At 41.8% G+C, this 22,968-nt stretch overlaps 1 protein-coding gene across 1 annotated transcript in view; it reads left to right on the forward strand.

The window, feature by feature from the left end:
• Positions 1-371: 371 nt before the first annotated feature.
• The window catches only part of mpped1 (metallophosphoesterase domain containing 1), a 98,119-nt gene continuing 75,522 nt past the window's right edge, over positions 372-22,968 (forward strand). Inside the window, exons 1-3 of the mRNA XM_040050629.1 lie at positions 372-549; positions 5,769-6,135; positions 10,071-10,252. Coding sequence (XP_039906563.1) covers positions 5,957-6,135; positions 10,071-10,252 — 361 coding nt within the window. The 5' untranslated portion in view covers positions 372-549; positions 5,769-5,956. The remainder of the gene's footprint in view (positions 550-5,768; positions 6,136-10,070; positions 10,253-22,968) is intronic.

The raw sequence follows: 22,968 nt of genomic DNA on the forward strand, positions 1-22,968 counted from the left end.
GGGGAAAATAAGAAAAGAAATGTCCGTTTGCTGTTTCAGCACATGAACCGATTTAGTGACTGAAACAGCTTTGAAACAGTCATGTTGAACAGAAACATTCACCGTCAAACGGATGGACACGGGCCGTGTGGTCCTCGTGTAGACAAGCGGTCATATTATTGTATTATTGTAGGGTCTTTGCTTTACAATATAAAGTGCGTTGAGGAAACTGTTGTTGTGGTTTGGTCCTGTATAAGTAAAACTGCACCGAACTGCTTCCTCGGGTTTTCTGACCGGGAATGAGTCCAGTGGTGCCGCACGCAGCTGCTCTCGGTCCTCCCTCCCTCCTTGCTCTGCTCCTCCTCGTTGTACCGCTCACCGGTGAAACACAGTGGGCCGGACTGAGAGGGCGAGAGAGAGAGGCAGAGAGAGAGAGAGGCTGTGCCTACGACGCTGTGCCGGTGCACCACGGGGTACGCATTCAAACTGACCAGCGCGTCTCTGTGGCAGCGCAGACACTCCTCTCTCCACACCATCCAACACTGAGCAGCCTCACTGCGACTGAAGCTGGTAGGTAGACTCCTCTTTATTTTACAGCTCTGTTTACAATGCATGAGACAGCGTAGCAGAGATTTGCCCCGAACCCGCATACCGCAGCATATTCTCGGGTTAATCTCAGCCCTGATGCCAACCTTTCCTCTCACCCGGCTTCGTGGTTGCAGAGAGCTTTATATATATATATATATATATATATATATATATATATATATATATATATATATATATATATAAAGGCGTTCATTTACGTCCCCAGATGTCGCGTTTTCCAGCGGAGCTCACCGGAACGCTTTTATGGTCGTTCATACTTCACCACAGCACCGCATCCAAAGGGCAGTTCAGACTGAAAAGAAGGCTGATAGCGGAGCTTCCAGGCTCCACGTGTGAGAAGGAGACAGCTGGTGCAGCCTGTGGACCAAACGGCTGAAAAGTTTCATTAGAAGTCAGTTACTCGGTGTGAGTGCACGGACACCTCTGCAAAACGCGCACGAGGGCGATAATCACAGACGCACTTTGAACTTTTCACCTGATTTCTAATTAAAGTTTCTGCCTGCAAAACGCTTTGCTGAGACAAAGTGAGCAGGAGCGAATTAAAGGTGAAAAACGCCGCATTAAAAGAGAAGTTAATCGGCACAGAAATCTTTGTGGATGTTATTCTCTTGTATTTTTCAGCCTTGGATAGGAAATTTCTTTCAGCCGTCACCAAATTTCACAGAGCCGTGACTCCAAATCAGACCAACACTATCTCCAGGCTACGCGTAAAACAGATAACTGTAATTCAGCGACACACTCAGATGCACTTTAATTTTCTCTGTGTGTCCATACGTAGCAGGAAACGGGCGAATAAGCAGAGAGGATCGGCACACGGTCTAATGTGACGGTCGCTGTTAAATATGACAATGTCCCCATGAGGAGAGCGCATCAATCAGACGTTTCTGCATTTATCAGCCGCTCCACTTACACTAGTGAACACTGATGGATCCGTGTGAGTGCTGCAGGGCTTCTCTTCTCTTCTCTTCTCTTCTCTTCTCTTCTCTTCTCTTCTCTTCTCTTCTCTTCTCTTCTCTCCAATTACCAAATAGACTAGGGGCCCATACAGTGGAGATAATAAAAGCATTGTAATTCTGTTATGAATTCAAACAATGACAAACAAATTGAGCCAGAAAAATAGTAAATAGCACTTGTATCTATTTTCACAGTCAACTCATCATTTTTTTGCATCTTAATTATTCCTGTAAACTGTGATCTTCACTGCAGACAGTATTAGTCTTGTCACCAGAAGTCTTGACCCTCATTTTTAATCAGACGACGTTGTCATAACTCAGATGATCTAAAGGCACTTTTGCAGAGAACACAAAAATCATGAGCTAATGAGTTTTGGCTGCAGGAAATGTTTTTTTCTGTTTGGACAGAGTCTGTGAGTGAAAACTTGTGAACGTGTAAAACAGATTGTGTGGGCTCGAGTGTGCACGAGTCCTTCTTCTTTCTTGACCCCCCATCTTACAAAATACAGGAGTTCCTTTGTTAGGCTGTGTGACCAGTTTCTTCTCTGCAGTGTGTGCTGAAAAACAGCATTACACTCACATGAGGTTCAGTACACCTTAAAGCACAGACACATTTTGGGGTAATGCTCCTGAGGTAAAGTACGCATAAGCAAATCAATTTAAACTTAGAATTTTTAAGGAATTCACGAATTTCATCTACAGCTTTTATTTTGGAATGTTTTAAACAAGATTTTGAATTGGACATTACAGAGAGAGGTGGCGGATATGATCTCTGTGAAATTTACAGGAGCTAGTCTGTTAAAATTCAGCACAATGAAGCAAAAGACAACATAAATGTACACAATTAGAAATCATGAAAAAATGGCACCCATTATTTCTTAAAGTGACAGTAATCCACTGATAGTTTTCTGTACACCCATAAAAACAGGGACACAAATTCAGGCTAAAACAGAACAATTCTGCAACAGTGGAGTGAAGACTGCTTTTATTGCTTTCCTGCTATGCTTGTATGTTGATGTTAGCATGTTTCCATCAGACATCCACCTTTTTCACACATAAGTTAAATGTTGCTGGGAGCTGGTAAAATGCAGCAGAAGAAAAGAGGATTTTCCGGTGGCAGAAACACTCGCTTTAAAATAACAAAGGACGAGACTATGAGAAACATTTTCAGAGACAAACAGGCTGTCCACACAGAAGTTGTCTCCAACATGTTGTCGGCCTCGCGGATGTCTGATGGAACAGATGTACATTAATTTTAATCAATACGGCTGTCTCACTGGCATGTAAATGTTTAAGCCTGCGCTCAGATTGAATTTAGTGCTGTGTGAACAAACTCAGCCATTTTATTCATTTAATGAAACCAAAAGTCCCGTTTAAAAGAAACTAAACCAAAAACGTTGAGGTTTTCATGCAGCAGAGCATGTCATCTACCGAATGCAAATAGGTGCATGTAAGCTCACCTTCCTGGTAAATTACTTTGTAATTGGAAAACTGTCTGAGTAAAAGACAACGTTCTTTCCTTACGATAGCTTTCCAGAGCTGTACAGTCCCGTCTCTGTCATAGCATCGCTCAATTACTCGTCACACTGATACCAGCAGGCGCGCACCATTTCAGCGCCTTACACTCTTTTAATTTCAGTGTGAATGCCCTTAACTACTGTGATTGTGCATTCAGCGGAGCACGTACGAACCCACTGTGGGCCAACATTTCCAGTGTAGGTACAGATGCTTCTTCTAACACGCTTTCATATTTAAATGAAAAGCAAAATGAATTTGTTAAGCTATGTGTCAGATATAGTTTTGTTTCAGCGTTCAGAAACCACCCTACATTTCAGAGATTACTGAGCTGCTGATAGCACCAACATCAAATAATAGCAGCTAAGGTTGAGCCATTATTTTGATAATATTGAGATAATGGTGGCATTTATTACCATAATATGATTCAGTGACACTGGTAATAATATCTTAAAGTAATAAATGAATGGCTGGTTAAAAGCAGCCAATCCCAACACAGCCTTGTGTCTGAACAGTGCAATAGGTCGACTGCAAATTACTTTCAAATAACATGCAAAAATAGAAAACATGGGGTAAATTAGGTCAGGCGATTGAAGGTGATTTTTTCTGACAGGTAGCACACTACAGACAGGTTTCAGTACTGGAAGTAGTCCCTCGGCTTGGATGAGGTGCAGCCTGTGTAGAAAATGCAGAGAAAACACACATGACACCTGCTTACCTGCAATATTCTTACATGGACTCACTTGGAAGTCATGCACACTTTGTATTAAAGAGCTGTAACCTGTCAATCTGCTCAAGCTGGAGGATTATGTCGCTGTTCAGTTCAGGGCTCAACGCAACATTTAAGTGTGTGGAATCAATATGCTGTATTTGGCTGCAGACTAGCTGGTGTAGCGCCCCCATCAGGTCGTAAGAGATCTTTAGAGGAGGTGACGTGGTATAAGAGCATCATAGTTGACCTTTGGCAGAGAAATCCAATCCAGGCCTGTATCCTGTGACTTATAACACTCAGCCTCTGTTTGGTTAGATTTCGACACCAAAATTATTTGATTTGGTCACAAATAAATCACAACTTGTGTTAATATTTACTCTCCACCACGTAGTGGTTAGCAGTGAAATAAATCCTGATCCGTCTTTCTGGAAAGATTTAGGAAATGCAGTTATTTTCACAACTGCAAGAGTTCACCTAGATCACCACGGGTTGCTTAAATCCCTTAATCGATCGATCATATTATTTATTTATTATTTATTAGCAATGGATTAAACCCTTTTCTTTAGACAGAGTCGAAAACGAGTAAAATAAGGGCGGAGGGCGAGCACAGGCTGATGTTAGCTGTATATTCAGTCGTCGACTACATGATTTCGACAGCTGCGTCTGAGCCCAGTGTGTTACACTCTCAGCATCTGCTAATACATTCCTGTCTGACACTAGCAGTGTGAGGGATTGTCACTGTCACATTTATAACAACAGAAGCACATTAAAATATGCATGCGCAGGCCTTCATACACATCAACCTGCGAATGCGCACATGTGCTGCACACACTCCTGAAACACATCCACCGACCACCATGCTGGGATTTGCCCGTGACAAACAACCGGGGTGTGAAGTGTGTATCTGTCGCGTCAGCGAATGAGGAATCGAGATGGCACGCCGACATCGTGCGGCAGTCCAGACGGACTCTGCCAAAGCAGCCTGTCCCCAAATTATCACCTCCGTCTTCCAGCGTCTCCGTCATCTCAGCACCTCTCAGCGGCTCTGCGCTCTCCCAGCAGTCGTCAGAGCCTCTGAAAAATGAGCTGCAGAGTTAAATCTGAGCTTTAATGGGCGACACACACAGGGAGGTCTCACACGTCAGGGATGGGCAGTGAAAGGAAATGATCAGTTCACTTCATTGTTGAAAAGAAAAACTCAAATGAAAAGAACAATGTAGCACACGAAAAACCTAAAGAGCATTTTAAATTTAATTTAAAACACACATTTGTGCCCAAACACACGTTTGTCATTTAGCTTCTCACTGAACTGGGTAATTCAGTTCGTTCTTTATAACCTAAGCTAACAGATATACTTAAACCTTTACGTGTAGACACTGTTGTGATGTTTGTGCGTGCCTCGTGTCAGAATTGCGCTTTTTATCATCCATGGTTATAGTGTAACTGTGATTTAGTCTACTTTAAGGTAACTGCAATCTTACTTTAATAGTTATTATTTTTACCCTATTAAAAAATAAAATAAATCATATTCATAAGACACAGTATAGGTCTGTATTTAGTGACAGTGTTATCCCTGCCAGGAGGTGCAGTTGGTATCCAGTATTGTGTATAACACAGCAGTTGCTCTGAGCCATTTAAGTTCAGTGTAGCCGGCCAGCTGAGCTCAGGTACTGTTCACTGTGCCCATTAAACGGTCCGTTGTGATTTAAACCTAGTCTAAATCAGTAGGTCCAACTCCTGTTCCACCACCTGCTTTAGTCATGGAGAGTTTTTTGGGACCCCACAGACACAAAGAGGCAGTGTCACTGCTAACTGTGCCATTATTCCACAGTATCCTTGGATAGCAAACACTTGTTTGCTGCTGTGCTAATGTTCCACGGCACATTTTGTTTAAACATTTGATAACTGCAATGATTCTTTTTTCAGTTATTCAAATAAAGGTTCTCCTGCAAATACGTCATACGCCAAATTGCAGCTCTGCTCTTTTGCATTCTTTGCAGGTGCAGAAGAAGAACGTGATGCTGTCTCCTCAGGTCACTGGGACTGTGTGTGCACCAAGGGTTTGAACTCGTCAGGACATTTCCCAGCAGCCTCTCATAAGGCAGGGACAATCCACCCACTGCCCTAAAGCAAAAACAACCAGCAGCTACAACTTTGCACTCCTCCATTTGCTTTGGTCCCTAGCACCATGGCCTTCACCCTGTCAGAGATCATGGCAGCAAGGCGGCAGCAGTCGCAGGCTCAGTCACATTCACAGCGAGGCAACAGGACTGCTGTGGAGGTGGATGAGTACAGCACCAACCCCACTCAGGCTTTCACCTTCTACAATATCAACCAGGGACGCTTCCAGCCACCTCACGTTCACATGTGAGTAGATGGAAATGTAGCTGCTGGTAATCATGGAGCATCCTGCTGTCATTGAGAGTTGGAGCTCATAAACATTTGTTGATATCTTTGTTTGGTTATCTTTTAAATTGCACTAACACACTGTATAACAGAAATGTAGAGATAATGATTTATAGTTCTGAGTGTTGCAGCTACTTCTTGATCAGCAGCAGTTGCCACATAAAGTATATGTCTGGACTGAGCTCTGTTTGTTAGGTTTTCAGGAGACTAATAATAGTATTAATAATAATAATAATGATAATGTATAATTAATAGTTTCACCTTTAATACCTTTGAAATGATTAATGTCAAATAAATACAAACTGTTTGCCGTTGCTCAGATACCTGACACTGATTTTTAATCTACATCTTTAAACTGTTTTTGACCGTTTGCATCTCGTGTGCTCCTGGAACGATGCATGTAAATTAATAACATTCCTTTCTTTGCATTTATGAAGCTTCTTCATCTGTTGCCATGGCTACAGCTATTTGTTGTAATGCCAACTTGAGACTTCTACATCAGCAGAGTGATTTATTTTGCTTTTTTCCCTCGAAAAACTGAAAATAAATTGCAAAAAATTACTTTTGAATTTTCTTGCAATTGTTTTATAGTTCAGGCTCTAAATTAACATGCAAGAAATAGTTACTGGAATTTTACATAATGTAATAATTTTATTTATTTAAAATGTAAAATAAAATTCAATATTTAAAGTTTAAATAAATTATTTACATTACGCAATATTTTGCAAAAAATAAAAGCCTTCCAAGTGTTCCCTTTATATGTAATGTGAATCTGTGCAGACGCAGACTGGAAGTCAGTCATTCCTGCCACAAAGGGTCTTTGTAGTTTATGCTAAGCTAGTACTGATCAACCAGCAACCTGCGAGGCTGCAGTGCAGAAATACCAAAAACAGTGCAGGTGTTGCAGCTCCTCTAATGGCCACTTGTGGCTTGCTCAAAGTTATTATTGTTATTATCTGACACATGATATCACCCACTGTGTCGCTACAGCCCATCCAAGGATATTTAGTTAGTGAAATCTGAGGATTTTATCAGTCTGTAGCTTAGCATTGATCAGCATGCTTTTGTGACTGTGCATAGTGAGTGTAGCTTGATAACCAAGCTTGCAAGGCTGAGATTGTTGCACTCAACCACGTAGTCAGTATATTGTCACTTCTGGCTCCAAAAAATCAACATGGCAGCAGCCACGGAGCCAGAAGAGTCATGTCATCTGTGAGACGAAATCCCATTGGCCTGTACTGGGAGTCTTTTATAACATAGTTCCAGATTGTCTCTTTGTAGATTGTAGGCTAGTTTTCTACTTTGAATCCAAAAAGGATGATATGCATTTATAACGTCATGAAAAACAAACCATGCATATGTGAACTTATTCTACAATAAGCTCACTTTTTATCCTTCTCCCTAAAATGTAATGCAATTTGGAGTCTCTGTCAGTACTGCTGATTATTTATATGAATAACATTAATTATGAACTTCAACTTAAAAAGTTCAAAATATAAACACATAATTCATACTCATATTTTGTCTTCAGACACAGGTGATCCAGTAAAGCATAAAGATATGAATGTTTTAATATGGCTGAATTGAATTTCTGCTACACTTCAATATCTGGCCAGCGGTGCCATTTAATTATAGTATTAAATTACATCATTAAAGCTGTTCAATAAATGAGTAGACTCTGTAACATGTTCTACGTTGTGAATCACGGTCAGGTTAGAAGTAATCTCCTAAAGCTAAGAAGCCGTGCACCGAACACTTCTTTCATAACAAGAGCATCAAACCGCAGGATGTTGCAGACAGCTGCGAAACTGCAATTCCAACCAAGTAAATAAGAAGCTTCAGATCGCACCTTTGTAAGGAATTGTCAGTGATCAGGTTTTGAACATATGTAGGATGTTTCTGTGGGGCTCTTGTGAAATCTGAAGCTCTGAATCCCTTTTTCTCCGCTTGTTTATATTTAACGGTAGTTTTCATTGAGGTGTGATTTCCACTGTTTCAAGATGCAGCACTAAGAATTTTTGTATTTTAAATATCCCCGACTAGAATTAAAATAACTTAGCAGAAACATGTAGACCAGAGGTGGGAAATACCCCTCATCCTCACCAATAAACGGCACTCTTGAGTATGTAGCTTATAAATGTCAAGATATGGTTTCTTGTTTTTTAACACTGGGGCTTCAAAGACAATAGCAGTTACTTTTTGACCACACAGATCAAGTATTATATAATAATGTCAAAAGCTGACATTATTAAATGGCAAATCAAGGCTAAAAATGATTTGAAACGCCACATCTAAAACTCTAATATATTACTTATAGAAGCAACTAAAGGGGGTGGGGTGATTCGATCAAACCAAAATCTTCCTCTTTTGCATCAACTCGGCCCACCTTGCTTGGAGGAAGAGACGTGAGCATGACCCAAACACCTTCTCTGCAGTCAAACATGGGGGTAGGCATATGTATTAGGGTACAGGACGACTTCACTGCATTTAGGGGCCGAGAACCTTCCCTCAGCCAGAACACTGAAGGTGGGTCGTGGATGGCTCTTTAGGTCTACTGGTCTAGCCAGTCTCCAGACTTCAGTCCGACAGAAAATCTGTGGAAGGAGCTGCGTCTTTGAGTTGTAAAGCAACATCTAAGAAACCTAAAGGGCTTGGAAAGTTTGGAGTCCCTCCCGAAATGTATGCAAATCTAGTGATTTCTCCATCATGTACCAAATCACATTTTCCTTGGGGATCAAATACTTATTTCACGCAGTGACATGCTCATTCAAGTTTTATGTAATGTGTGTGTTTTGTCTCTCTCTTCCTCCCATAAACCTTTGACAGCCTCTCTTGTAGTTTTAATGACGGGTATTTCAGTATATATCAATAAAGCTGCGGCCTGCCGACCTGGGTGTTTCTGCGTAGCTGCACAGGCAAAAATCCCCCTCACTAACTTCTGATGCATATCCAGACATTTTTCTATAAACAGGGCTACAATACGACAGAAACTGCTCAGTTCAAGGGTTCCTCCTCCCAGCATGTTGTCAAACCAGCACATTAACACTCTAATACCCCCCTTTAGCTACCTTAGATCAGGCTATTTATAGCATGACTATAACTGACCTCAATTTTGCTTGTTCAATTTCTAGCTAAGCTGTGGCAGCTTGTGCAATTAAGTCACTCAGTCTATTTCTGAGCTTTAGTTCAACTTTAGGCTATTATATAAAATCACAGAGTCTTTCGAACAGTCATGTGAAGAAGAGATCCTGTGGAGCTCAGTCACTTTACATCATCTTACATTTCAGTCCCATCAGTTGTGCTATATTTTCTATGAACCCTCTTTTGTATTTTATTACTTTGTGACTCATTTCTTGCTGGTTGTCTTATGTGCATGTGTATCTGCTTCCCTCTTCGCCTCATCTTTTTCTGTCTCTAGTGGTATGGGTGGAGGAGGAGGAGGAAGTAGGGCTGGGTGTTAAGGTACCTGGAGGAAAGCTCACTTAAGTGGGCCACGGTTATTCACCAGCTCTCCTTCTCCCCCCCAGAGACCCCATGGATCTGCACACTCACTGGAAATCCCACAGGACTCTGCTCTTTTCTATATTTGTGCTTTATTCTTTTTCTATCTCTGCACATTTCTTTTTCTGCTTCTGTGGGTACCGTGCTTTTATTGTGGCCTCTCCCTCCTCCTTTGTGCTGTCTCTTGTTTCCCCATCTGCCTCAGTCTGTGGGGATGATTTTCTGTTGGATACTAATTCTAACTTTTTTCATTGTCAGCCTCTTACCACAGAGACTTTACGTATAGCATTGTTGTCCCTTCTGCTGTATTGTTTCAGTACAGCAAAAGCTGCAGTGGCCCCGTTTCACATCCTCACTCCCTGCTTTCTTGTCCTCTGTTCCTTTTCTTGTCTCAGGGTTGACCCAATGCCTCACGACACTCCAAAGCCACCGGGCTACACACGCTTTGTGTGCATCTCGGACACACACTCCCGCACTGATGCCATCCAGATGCCGTACGGGGATGTGTTCATCCATGCTGGAGACTTCACCGAACTGGGACTGCCCTCCGAGGTCAAGAAGTTCAACGACTGGCTAGGTTAGCAGTTCTATGTGTTTAGCTGTCTTCTGTGACCTTGTGATAATATCCTAAACAAGAAGAACTAAAAAGTTCTCAGAAGTATTTTAATGCTGATGCATGAAACTCTCTTTTTAAAAACAGCTTCCACTTGTTTTTGGAGCATTAACTCAAAGTCAGAAACTTCCCTAATATTGCTGACCATTTTTGCCGCTTACATTTTTAAAGCAGTTTGCATCCTTTCTGCATAGATTTGAGTTTCTTTTTGTTGAATTTAAAGATTAGTGATTTGAGTCAGCTTATAAAAAACCTCGAGTTTCTCTGACATGTCACAAGAAAACAGGAAGCCAAAGACAAAAACTTTGGTAAAAGTATAAAGTAAAGTGAGCGTTCAATGCGCTGAACATGAAGTGTCGTTTAGACTGTACTGAAAACAACCATTAAACTAAAATGTATGCTGTGCTTTGGGAAACTGATCGCTGTAATATAAAAGAATCCCACATGTGATTTGTGGCAAACATGCAAAACCCACAATATAGTGCGATGTGGCACAAAGTGAGTCTGGTTTGTGTTACACTCCTCTCGTTTCTTACAGAGGTTGCACAGACAGTTTGAACGTACCCTTCGAACCAGCCTGGTTCTTTCACAGTTTCTCCAACAGCACAGAAAACAGGAACCTGAATCAACCTTTAATATTTCACATTTTACTCAAAATGTTATTACGCAGCAACGACCTGATACAACTTAATAACTGATACTGTTTAACTTAACGAATCTCGATGGGTCACCCCAAACAGTATAACATCCCCTCGTACTGCACACCAGCTTTTCACACATGGGATCCACATAGATTCATTCTTTGCGCTGCCATCCCTTTCCTTTCACTCTTCTTGCTATCCTTCTGTCACAAATCACTCTTGACGCTCATCTCCACCCACTCCACTGCACCCTCTTCTTCACTTGTGCATTGCCTGTTGCTTTGGGCTGTTGACCCCTGGTATTTAAAGTCATCTACCTTCACTACCTCTACTCCATGCAGCATCGCCTGTCCTCCTCAGTCTCACTTTCCTTCCTCTTCCAGCTCTCCTCCACTTTCTCCCTACTCTCACAATGTCGACTCAAAACATCCACGGTAACTCCAGCCTGGTCTCATCTGTCAGCAAATAAGAACGGGCTCAGATTCCTGATGTAATGCCTGCAGAACCTTCCCTGTCACTCCTGACACTCTGTGTCACTCTGTAATCTGTAGATCCACATGGACAAACTCAAACTCCTTTTCTATGCTTCTCAAGGCAAACGTTGCATCTGTAGTGCTCATACTCAGCCTGAAAGCGTACTGCTGCTCCCTGATTGTCAGCTCTGTCCTTAACCTACATTCTACAACTCTTCACCATAACTTCTATGGCTCATCGGTCTCATCGCCCTATATTTACTACAGTCTGCACTTTTTAAACAAATTGGTACCAATACTCTTGTTCACCATTCCTAAGGCTTCCCTACTCTCTTCAAGATCTTTCAGGATTGTTTTATCTCTTCTTTACTGCCTTCTCTCCTAGACGTTACCAGGTGACCTGTCTGGGATGACAGGTCTGCCTATACTGCCTTTTTTCCGCTGATCTCTCTTCTTTTGGATACTTTTCGGTACTTCCTAATTCCACAACCAAATCTCAGTGTTTGTAGCTCAGGACTTAGAGCAAGTCCTCTATTAATTGGAAGGTTAGTGGCTCAGTCCCTGGATGCTCCACTTGACTGCATGCTAAAGTATCCTCAGGATATACTGAACTCCAGGCTGCTCTCTGGTGTGTTCAGAGCCTGAATGTTAGAGACAATGCACTTCGGTATAGAACAGAAGTGCTTGTATGAATGGGTGTGAATGAGGCATGTTGCATGAAGTGCTTTGAGTGCTGCGGTAAAGTATAAGAACAAGCCTACGGTTTGTCCTTTGTTGTCTTTCCAGAGGATACACCAAACACCTTCTGGCAGCTTCCCTGTTCTTACCACCCTGAAGCCTTTCTCGACTCCTCCCTGTACTCTCTGAGACATTCTTCCACAACTCCCAACATGTAATCTTTGCCTCACCCTTTATTTACTTACTCTCCTCGACTTCCAGAGCCAACCCAACGATCTTCCATTTTTCTTGTCGGCACCATACCTACCCAACACTTCCTCGTCTCTTCTGTTGTCCAATGAAGTCTGCTCCACCCACCACTCTCCCTCTCCTGGGGACACTTTAAAGAATTCCTCTTTCTTTTCTAACTAACGTCCAGCCTGTGGGGGATAAACACCAACAACATTCACCTCTTCAGCCTCCAGCTTCAAATTCATGATCCTGTCTGATCCTCTCTTTGCCTTCACAACACAAACTTATATGTGCTCATTCTCTCCATCATATCAGCCAGCTCTCTCCCTTCACCAGTCATAGGCCTTTACTTGCACCTCCACACTGCAGCCTTTCCTTCTCTTTATCTGCGTCAGAACACACGGTCCTCTTCCTTTGTCTTTGGCCAACAGCAGCACAGTTTCCACCGGCATCCTGTTGAACAACGGCACCAGAGGCGGTCGTTGTTAACCAACCGATCTGATACGGAAATCTCATTCTTGATAATCTGCATGTTTGATTGGGTAAAGACTTTATGCCACATTCCTGACACAACTCTCCCCATTTCTGCAGGCTTGGTACCAGTGTTAGGAGGACACTGGCTTGTCTGTGTGTGGAGTCCTGTCAGCCTGCCATCTCAAAACAAATACAAATAATGTTGTTTTCTATCAAAAGGTTGTTTTTATTAAACATTACTGAAACATATCCTCACACACACAACAAATTTGAGCTGCCTGAAATTTGTTTTCACTCTCTCACTCTTTAGTGCAGCCTGTAACGTACCATTAGGGGTGGGGGAAAAAATCGATACTGTGTAGCATCGTGATATTTTGTTTGCTAATAATGTATCGATACAGGGACAGCAGAAATCGATATTTTGTTACAAAAAAGGTTTTTGTGCTCTGACTTCAGAGCATGTTGATCCTTTTTCTGAGCAAGAATCCTGACATTCCTTCACTGTCCAAATGTGTTTAACTTTTTTTTGGCAGCAATAAACATGACAGTTTACTTATTTTAATTTAAGACATGTTTAATTTTAATTAAGTTTAAAACTTTTTTATTTAATGTAAAATTATATTTTGTTTTAATTTACTTTCAAATTCTTCAGTTGCTGAAGGGGCTGCATAGTTTTCATAAATTGCATAGTTCAGAATAGCTATAATTGTACCAGATGGTTGCATTCAGTTAAGTTGGACTAGACTGTAATACAAACCGTTCCGTTTGTCAACAATAAAACTGACTGAAATGAGAGAAAGACTGAGTGCGAGACTTTGATATTAGATAAAATGAATATTGATAAAGTTTACCTTTATGTACAGAATCTGAATATCGCAAAATATTTAAGAAAATTGCAATAATATCGTATCGTGGGATGTATGGTGATTCCCACCTCTACGTGTGTGAATGTGTGTGTGAATGGGTGAATGACTGAATGTAGTGTGAAGCGCTTTGGGGTCCTTAGGGACTAGAAAAGCGCTATACAAATGCAGGCCATTTACCATTTACGTACCATGTTCCCTTCATATTACATAAACAACGTTTATTAATAATTAGTGACTCTTGTTTATATTTCTCTCCTTCCTGTCTGTTAATGGAGTTGTTGGAGTAGGTGTTTTGTTCCTGACGTTTTTTTTGACTCTAAACCAACTTTTCGACCTTCCTCTTGTCTGTTGCTGCTGTAGGTGCAGCAGATACAAACTGCAGCAGAACGGACACTCAGCCACAGTAAAGAGCTTCATATTGTTTTGTAGTGATTTCAAATGACTTTTAAAGCATCCGTATTATGAAAGTCTATAAAAGTTGTTGTGAAAAAACAGGAGGTTTAGTGCCGACGGCAGAGTGAGTGATCTCCTAACTGCAGCTGCTCTTATTCCCCTCCATGGACCCAAGCGTCCGAGCAGTGAGCTAAGTCTCAGGTTGGTGCTGATGTCAGACCAGCTCCTTCAAAGGCGGCTCTGCCATCATTGGTGTTAATCTGTTAAGTTCCCCAAACCTGTTGTTTTTAATGGCTTAGAACTTATTTATCAACAATAATCTGTAAATTATTTATTAATAATAATTAACTTTATTATTTATTAACGTTTTATGCTTTGTTAGCGTCATGTAAATCAAATACTCTTGAAAGTTAAGTTTAGTTGGCTAAGAAATTCCTGCCGTGCGTCCTTATATTCTTACACCCTTTGTTAAGAAGAAAGTAAAGGAGCCTTTAGAGAATTCAGACTTGTTTTCTTTGACTTTTGCTCTGCTGGAAGCTTCTTATCTCTGTACTGACTAAGGAGCGCGTGTAAGTCTTATCATCGCCACGTGAAATCTGTTGAAACAGGAAGAAGTAACCTCGCACGAAGCTGAGCAACAGCGGAAAAAAAAAGTTCAGTGTTCGAATCTACAGAAAAGGCAGAACAGTTCCTGCTATCGCTGCCTTCATCGTCATCATCGACACCTTTCCCCGGTGAAAATCACACCAGGAAAAGGTGCGTGCCTGATGGCGGGTGCGTGTAAAGCTCTCTGAAGGAGGGAAGCAGACAGTAGAGGGAGATAAGGGGAGAACTTGTTGTCCTTCGCCTCCTTCCTCGCTCACACACACGGGAGCTGTGGGGAGCGCGAGATGTAAATCCGCTAGCCTGCACTCCAGCGGTGAGAGAGGCGACGTAAGAGACGGGAAAGAAAAGATAAACTGAGCCAAATGCGCCTGCTGCTGCCTCTGAAGTCAGTCTTTCCTCTCTCCATCCCTTCCTGCTCCGCTCTCCCATTATTTCCTTCTCCTCTGCAACCCCGCCACCTTCCTCTCCACTGCTGATATAAATATTTATAATGTGGCTATTCCTATTCTTTCTGTCCTTTTCATTCCCTCCTGTTCCCTGTCTCTGTCACACGGATGTTCTGTAGATGAATGTAACTCCTGCTGTTTAGTGTGTGCTGAACAGATTTGCTGGGAGATCAGGTTTAGCGTATTGATTTGGAAAGAGTGTCTGTACAAACTTCGGTCAGGTGTTACCATCTGCTCCCAAACTTTCTGCTCTTTCATCTTTTCCTCTCCTATCAATCTTTGCTTTTTTCTCCCCCATTATTTGTCTTGTTCCTTTCCCTGTTCCCCCTTCTCTATCCCCTTACCTCCCTTTCTGGTTCCACTCCTTTCTCTCCAGCTCTTATTTTTCTCAGCTCTTATTTTTAGCAGGAAGTCAGTTGGCTCTTGGGGCCGCTGGCAGCCATTCAAGGCTTTCTCAGAGATGGCAAATGTTGCAGGAGAGGAGAGGAGAGGAAATTCATGCAGGGAAAGTGGTGGGAAGGTAAGGGGATGACAGGGAAGGAGAACGCGGAGGTTTAAAAATAATAGGGAGCAGAGCAAAGTGTCCATGTGTCTCCCCAGAGGGATACTGCCTTACTTTGGTAAACTCACAGCTCATGGACCTGTACACTGATGCCACACTTTTATTTTCGTGGTGATCCATCCTGTCAGTCAGTATATAAAGGATCTAATGCTTCATCTCGTTTACCTTTATTTATTTATGTCTTGATTTATTCATTTATATTTCTCAGGGCTTATTAGTGTAGCAGAAGCCACCAAACACTCTTTGGTACTGTGCCCACATCCATCACAGGATGTGCAACGCTTGAGCAAAGTCATTGTTGCTTTTGCAGCAAATATTCTGGCCTGCCTCAGTCAGATCTTCACATTTCTCTGCAAATTCAAATTGTAACCCTTGAACACAGTAATCTGCTCTCCACAAAAGCCCACAGCTTTACCTCTGACTTCACTAAATAAACACTTTGAGTTCATGTATTGTACAAGCTCTACATTCTGCATCAGTGTTGCTTTTTGTAAGACTCACATCATCTCTTATAAATGTCTGTTTTAACATCATTAGCGCACATGTACGCACATACGTACATTTTAAAAATAAATAAAAGTCTTCAAAAGTCTGCTAAATAAATACAGCGAAGTTGTGATTTCTCCAAAATTGGAACAAACTGTGAGCCAAACTCTGATGCTGCTCACAGACTGGGCTGGATGTGGCCCAGAACCAGAACTCTTTACTGGATCATAACTATTGCTTTAGTAATGTGTGGATCAGTGTTTCAGCTGATGATGAGTTTAATAATTTATCATTCTATAGCATCTATGTCTATAATATATTGTCTTCATCTATAATATCCAGGAATTTATATTTATAAATAATACATATATATAGTAACATATACAATGTCAAATATTTGCCTAAAGGATGATTAGCGGTTGAGGCACCAACATTAATAAAAAAAAAAAAATGAGTCCAAGTCCAACAGACTTACTTTACTTTACATGTACTCGAGTACAGTTCAGTAAAGTTACCCCATGGCCTCGTCTGCTCATGCACCTGGTGCTGAATGACTAATGATGCTGTTCCTAACTGATATAACTACATATACATATGCTTTTAATGTTAAATCCTGTGCAAACATCACACTGAGCGCTAAATAAGAGTCATGAACTAAAATTTTCCTGACAAAATGAATGCACAACTATTGGTCACTCTGTTTTTTATGCAAGCACAATGTGCATGCAGAGCACTGATTAATAAAAAAGGACACGTTTAAGTGGAGCTGAAAAGCCACATTGGGCAGCTTTTCAACTGGACTGCTTTGGGCGGAGATGTTTGCAAAGAACAGGTGAGAGGAGCGAGTGAATAAATTGGGGAAAGTAAAAAAAAGGTTAGAGAGGGTGAGAGGCAGACCTGGAGCTTGTGAGCAGCGCACTTCAGTCCAATTGTCTCCAATAATGGTCTCTTTGATCAGGCTTTCAGCGCTAAGCTGTGCCTGCGAACACGCGCGCCGTAGCAACGATCCACGTGGATTTCGTAAGCTGAGGCAACCCTAAGTGTTTGCGTGTTTGTTTGTGTGCGCTGCCCTCGCTGTAGGCTTGAGTGGCGTTTTTATTCATGCCATGCGATAACGGGATCTGGCAGAGCAGAGCGGGAATGTACTGCAGTGAGTGTCGAGTGTTTAAATATGGATCTCCTCTTGCTTTGGTGTCGACTCTGGGTCAAGAGAGGAGCAGCTTTAATTCTTAAAGGCTTTGTTCTCACTCTTTCTTTCCTTCTGTCTGCTTTTTCCTGATTGACATCAGTGACTCTCTTACACTTCCTTTAGATTCACCGTAGCAAAACACCGTCCAGTTGACTCACAGCGCTTTAATAGTTCTACACATATGCAGGTTGTATAAAAAATCATGAAATGTCCTCTTTTTAAAATTCGTCTGAGGTAAAAAAACAAAACATTAATCAGTTCGTACTCATTCCACCTTTCATGCACACCTCGGGTCTTTTGTAACCTGGGACTACATTACAGCCTGTTAAATTTATTCATTTCATTAAGTTGAGCACATGGCTTCTGGTATTCCTCAAATTACTGTGCTGCTAATGCTCTGATATCATTAATGTTTTTAATGTAATTGTTTTTCTAAAAAATTATTTTAAAAAATTTGTTTCACACCACTATTTAGCCATCAGTGCATTTTTCATCCCGTTATATGGCTGCTTTGTCTGTGTTCATATATATGAATATATAAGCTTGTTTTATTAGCTCGTTGATACCACAGCTGTTCACCACAATAACCCTTGAAATGCACGGGACAGAGGTAGCAGTGCCGCTTCAAAAACAGCAGGAGCATTTCAGAAGTGATAAATATAAAGTGCGGTAAAGAAGTTTCCTAATCACAGACTCTTGCATCAGGCTGAAGGAGCAGGAACAGGCAGCCAGCAAGCTTTTCTACAGTTCACCTGTTTATGCTTCATGGTGAAGCAGCATAGAGCAGATGAGACAGCCACCTGTTGAGACTAAGGTGAAGCAAACTTTGTTTATGCTTTATAAATGAGGTCTGACACGCCCTCGTGCAGATACAAGACAGTGAAGCTCAGATGATGATGTGCAAAGAGGAGGTGTGATAACCATTTGCTTCAATGTTACCATTTAACATCTCACCGGCCACGTCTTTGCCTCCATCTGTGGTTGGACTGAAAAGGAGGGTCGGTGGGAACAAAAACAAACAAACTGGGATGAAAGTCCTTCATGACTGGAAGGACCTGCAGAGATGGGCAATAACACAGTGAAGGACACACCTCCTCTGTGAGATGTTATTGGCTTTTTTTTTATTAGATGCATTTTTAGGTAGTGCTTCTTTAAAAATGTATCTTTACTCTTATTAGACTGTACAAAGAGAAATAACCCAAGTCTTCATCCTGCTGCTGCCTCAGGAGCGCTGGATTTGTGCCCCCCTCTCTGACTCCAGATTGCGAGGTCCACAGCCTTTAGCATCTTTGTTACAGCTCTTAATTTAGCGCCTGCTCTATCTGTTCCCCTTTACTGCTGAATAATAGATAAGCGACGACCATGATGCGATTGCCGTGTCGGCACTTTAAATGCAAGTGTGTGTGTTTTATTTGCCTGGCAGAGCGAGAGGGTGTCTGCTGCTCTGCACCTGCCTCTGCTTGCCTGGGTGTGTGTTTTATTTTTATGCCCCTTCATCTCCAACCTTTGTCAGGTGTTGAACTCCTCAACCCTTTCACCTCCCCGCTGGATCTCTTCTTTACCTCCTCTGCTGCCCTCGTTCGTCTCTTAGCTTTCTCTCTTTAGCTCTCTAACAGCGAGGTTATTAAACTTTCATAGCTGCTGCCTTTTTCTGGTCTGCTCTTCTCTCTTCCTTCACTGTTCATTCAATCCTTATTTTGCCACATTTCTCACCTTTCCTTTGTCTTTTTTTCACCTCCTTTTCTACGTGTGTTTACTCAGCAGTGAGTGCTGCTGGAGGAGATCATAATGAGGAGGTTTGACACTCTTATTGAGAAACTCAACAGAATTTCACGTGACTGTAAATTTAGGCAAACCTTTTCCCATCTGTCCCTCGCTGCTTTTATATCTTTTATTTGCACGCCTAAAAGACTGGATTACTTGTGTGAGGGAGGGAGGGAAGAAGATGCAGTAAAATGCGCATCTTTTTCTTTCAAATAAGGTTCTTTTTTCCCTCTTCGAGTTCAGATAGTAAACCCTCGGTGGATATTTCTCATGAAATGATGGAAGTCTTTCTCATCATTTCCTAATTCTCTTTTTCCCTTTCACTGTTTTTTCTTTATCAGTGTTTGTAATTCGTCGTATGCAAACTGTTGCTAAATCTGTCATTAGTCCTCTCTGTCAAGCCGACAGCAAACCAACTGTTACAGGGTTAAATAAAGAGCAGGAGGAGAGTCAGATGTAAATCAGTTTTTGTGGAGCTCTACAGACATTTATCTTCCACCAGTGCAACCGATCTGGATTTTCACCGACTGTAGATGGTGATGTTTAGCTCGAAGCAAAGCCTTGGCTAGATACAGCCTCTAGACGTGTTTGCATGGCTATGGTCTCATATGCTCTAAATCAGTGTTTTCCAACCTTTTGGGGCCACAGCACATATTTCACATTAGAAAAATCACACGGCACACCACTAAACAAAAATGTCACGAAAAGCACATTGATCATTTTTCCTGCGTACCCTGTATAGCAGAATTGGCTTGGTTTGTCCCCAGTATACCTCTTTTGCGTTCTTCTGACCACTACTCATGCTAGGGCCTTCATCTGGCTCGGAGTTTTCTCCAGGACCAGGTCAGACTGACTGCTTTCAAATATTGATCCATTGCTATTACACACTGCATGCCAATTATGTCATTTCTTTTTCGTCTTCTTCTGTTTTATTGGCAGTTGGCAACCCATTTAATTAGAGCAGTTAGTTGTACTGCCCACTAGTGGAAGAGAATGTAATTGATCTGCCCGATACTCACGCCGGTCACTTAGCGTACTAATCAGGTGGAACCAGAGGATCTTCCACGGCACACCTGATCATTTCTCACGGCACACCTATGTGCCGCGGCTCAGTGGTCTTGAAACACTGCTCTAAATGGATGTTGATGGTTCGGGCATGGCACCTGGATGTCTCCTAAATGATGTGTTTTGGGCATGTCCTGTCACACTGCCACACCTGAAGGGCTGGGTGTGTCTGGTTGAACTGCTTTGGGAACTCAGTAAACAGAAAATGTGCACTTTTTTGTGCAGCATTTTATAAAACAGGGAGTTGTGCTTCACAGTTGACAGTGACAGTGGAAAAAACCTCCAGCAGAGCCAGGCTCATGAGTGTCAGCCACCGGTCGCTACCAGTTGGGATTGAGGACGCCATTGTAAGAGTACTCAAATAGGCCTGGTGTTAACAAGCTGTTCATCAGAGAAGGACAGTTCGTGTTCTCATCCAAGGTTTAAATATGACGTGACATAAACCTTGGTACTAAAGCATTCCCTGCTAGTCGATGTGGTCTGATGATGTAGTGGCTTTGACGAGAACAATAAAGGTACAACAGCACAGTGTACAAGTGATGTTGTTTAGCATCAGCTAAATTTGGCATCAGTAGAAATAAAACGAAACAGATATGGGACATATGGCGAGTAGCCAGTGGTTTTATTCATCAGCATTCGTCGGAAAAACCCACGTTGCTTATTCTGAAAGTTGCAGCTTAATCTTCAGCCACATTATCCTGGAGGCAATTTTGTAACACTGAACATGGAAGCGGAGCAGACAGGATGAAAGAGACAGAGATGGAGTGTCGGAGAGTGAAAGAGAAGAGACAGACCACCTACGAGGCCGCTTGATGATGCGTTGGATCCGTCTTTGTCGCTGCTTTTATGTGTCTTTGCTCGTGTGTGTGTGTGTGTAATGCATTATGTTCAGCGAGGACATTGTGAAGTGTTAGGAGGTGCTGCTGTACTCAGATAAAATGTGTGTTTTGGATGCGTGGCGCAGTAGGTGGTGTTTGTGTATGCCGTCTCATAATTGCTGGCTGTCTTTGTTTTGCGTCTGCTTGTACGACCGTGTGTGTACATGTTTGTGAGTGTGTGTTTGTGTGTGTGTGGGGATATGCAGCAGAGTGTGGGCGGTGATTTAAATGAAATGAGTATTAAGTTTAAGCTGAGGTGGGAAGGCAGAAGTCTTCCTGCCATCATCCAATTCTACCTTGTTGCATGTTCGTCCCTTACTCACCTCTCTTTATCTTCCCTGTTTCTTTCTTTTATGTCACTGACTACTTTGTTTCCTCTGACTCGTATCGCACACACACACACACACACACACACACACACACACACACACACACACACACACACACACACGCGCGCGCGCACAGACGCTGTAAAAGGAATTACAACTGATCCGGGCTGAGTCTTTAGCTTGTCTGTCTTTGAACATCATTGCTGTTGCCTCTGAAGCTTCCCTTTGAATTATTGGAATTCTGTTTATGCACACACACAGAAAGGCTGGCTGAAACTGCACAGTCTGGCTGTTATCTCTCTATAATTTATACATAAAGAAGACATATATATAAACATGTGCAAGCTTCTGCACAGGCTATTGACAGAGATTGGTATGCAGGTGTAATCCTGGTTGATTACACCTTGGAATTTTAAGAGAATTCCATTGCTACAACCATGGCAGATATGCCAAGAAATAAGAGCAGTAAGACAATCAGAGATGGTGCGAAAAGGCCAATAAAAATCTATACAGGAACCACAAACGCCCAAAATGCTGGTACTAAACCATAAAAACAGAACAATAAAACTGAGATCTGTAGTATTACGATTACAACTTTAATACATCGTCTATTCACATTTTTTCACTTTATTTTACTTTCAGAGGGATGTAACTTTTACCCCAATACATTGACAGTATCTGATACCCACATACATTAGATATTTTACGTTTCTGGTACAAGAGTCCAACACAGTCTGCCAATTTGTGCTTATCCGATTACTGCTTTCAATAAAACATTGACAGAAACCTCCCAGCATTATAAAGCCTTTTTTACTTCAATTAATTCTGACAGAGAAGTTAATTATATCAAAACCATTATTAAAAGTAGCAATACAAGAATGATATAAAACTCCATCACATGAGCTATTGTTGCTGGCCTGCTCATGGAGCTGTGGCTGAGTGAGCTCCAGGCATTTTGATGGCGTGGGTTTGAATCCCCTCTATTTCCAAAAATACTTAACTTTTTACACATTTGGAGTGGGGGTCGCAAGTTCGATTCCCACCCACTATCCAGTAAGGGTCCTGGCTAGACCCTCCCCATGCTAAAAAAAAACCCAAGCCCGTCTGCAGCTTGTCCTCTGTATGATTGTGTATGTGACAAATAAAGGTTGTTTGTTGAGCTCGGGGGGGGGGATATTATTATGAAAACAGGAATGATGGTTACATGTTTAGCCCAGCAGTTATCAGATCAGGTTTTTGTCTTATTCTAAAAAGACCTCAGGTTGTATAAAATTCATAGGAAAATGGCCTTCAACTGCTTTGTGGTGTGAGCTTTGTTCATTGGGGCTCAGTAAACCATAATGAATATAAAATATTGTGTCTGTTTTATAAATTATGGTTCCCATTAATGTCAGAAATTAGGATAAACTAGGATATGCTTATTGGTTAAAACCTTGCCAATCACAAATCAATAACCAGTGAGCTAACCACTTGTGACTGACATACTGTCCTTCTTTTCTTAGTATCTTGTGAGGCATCCAGTATATTGGACCACACCGTGACCTTTTCAGTCCTGATACTCTATATGCTTTGTGGCGTGATACTGATAAGATGATATTA

The sequence above is a fragment of the Simochromis diagramma genome, unplaced genomic scaffold, assembly GCF_900408965.1.
Source record: "Simochromis diagramma unplaced genomic scaffold, fSimDia1.1 OVJJ01000131.1, whole genome shotgun sequence".
NCBI lineage: Eukaryota > Metazoa > Chordata > Actinopteri > Cichliformes > Cichlidae > Simochromis > Simochromis diagramma.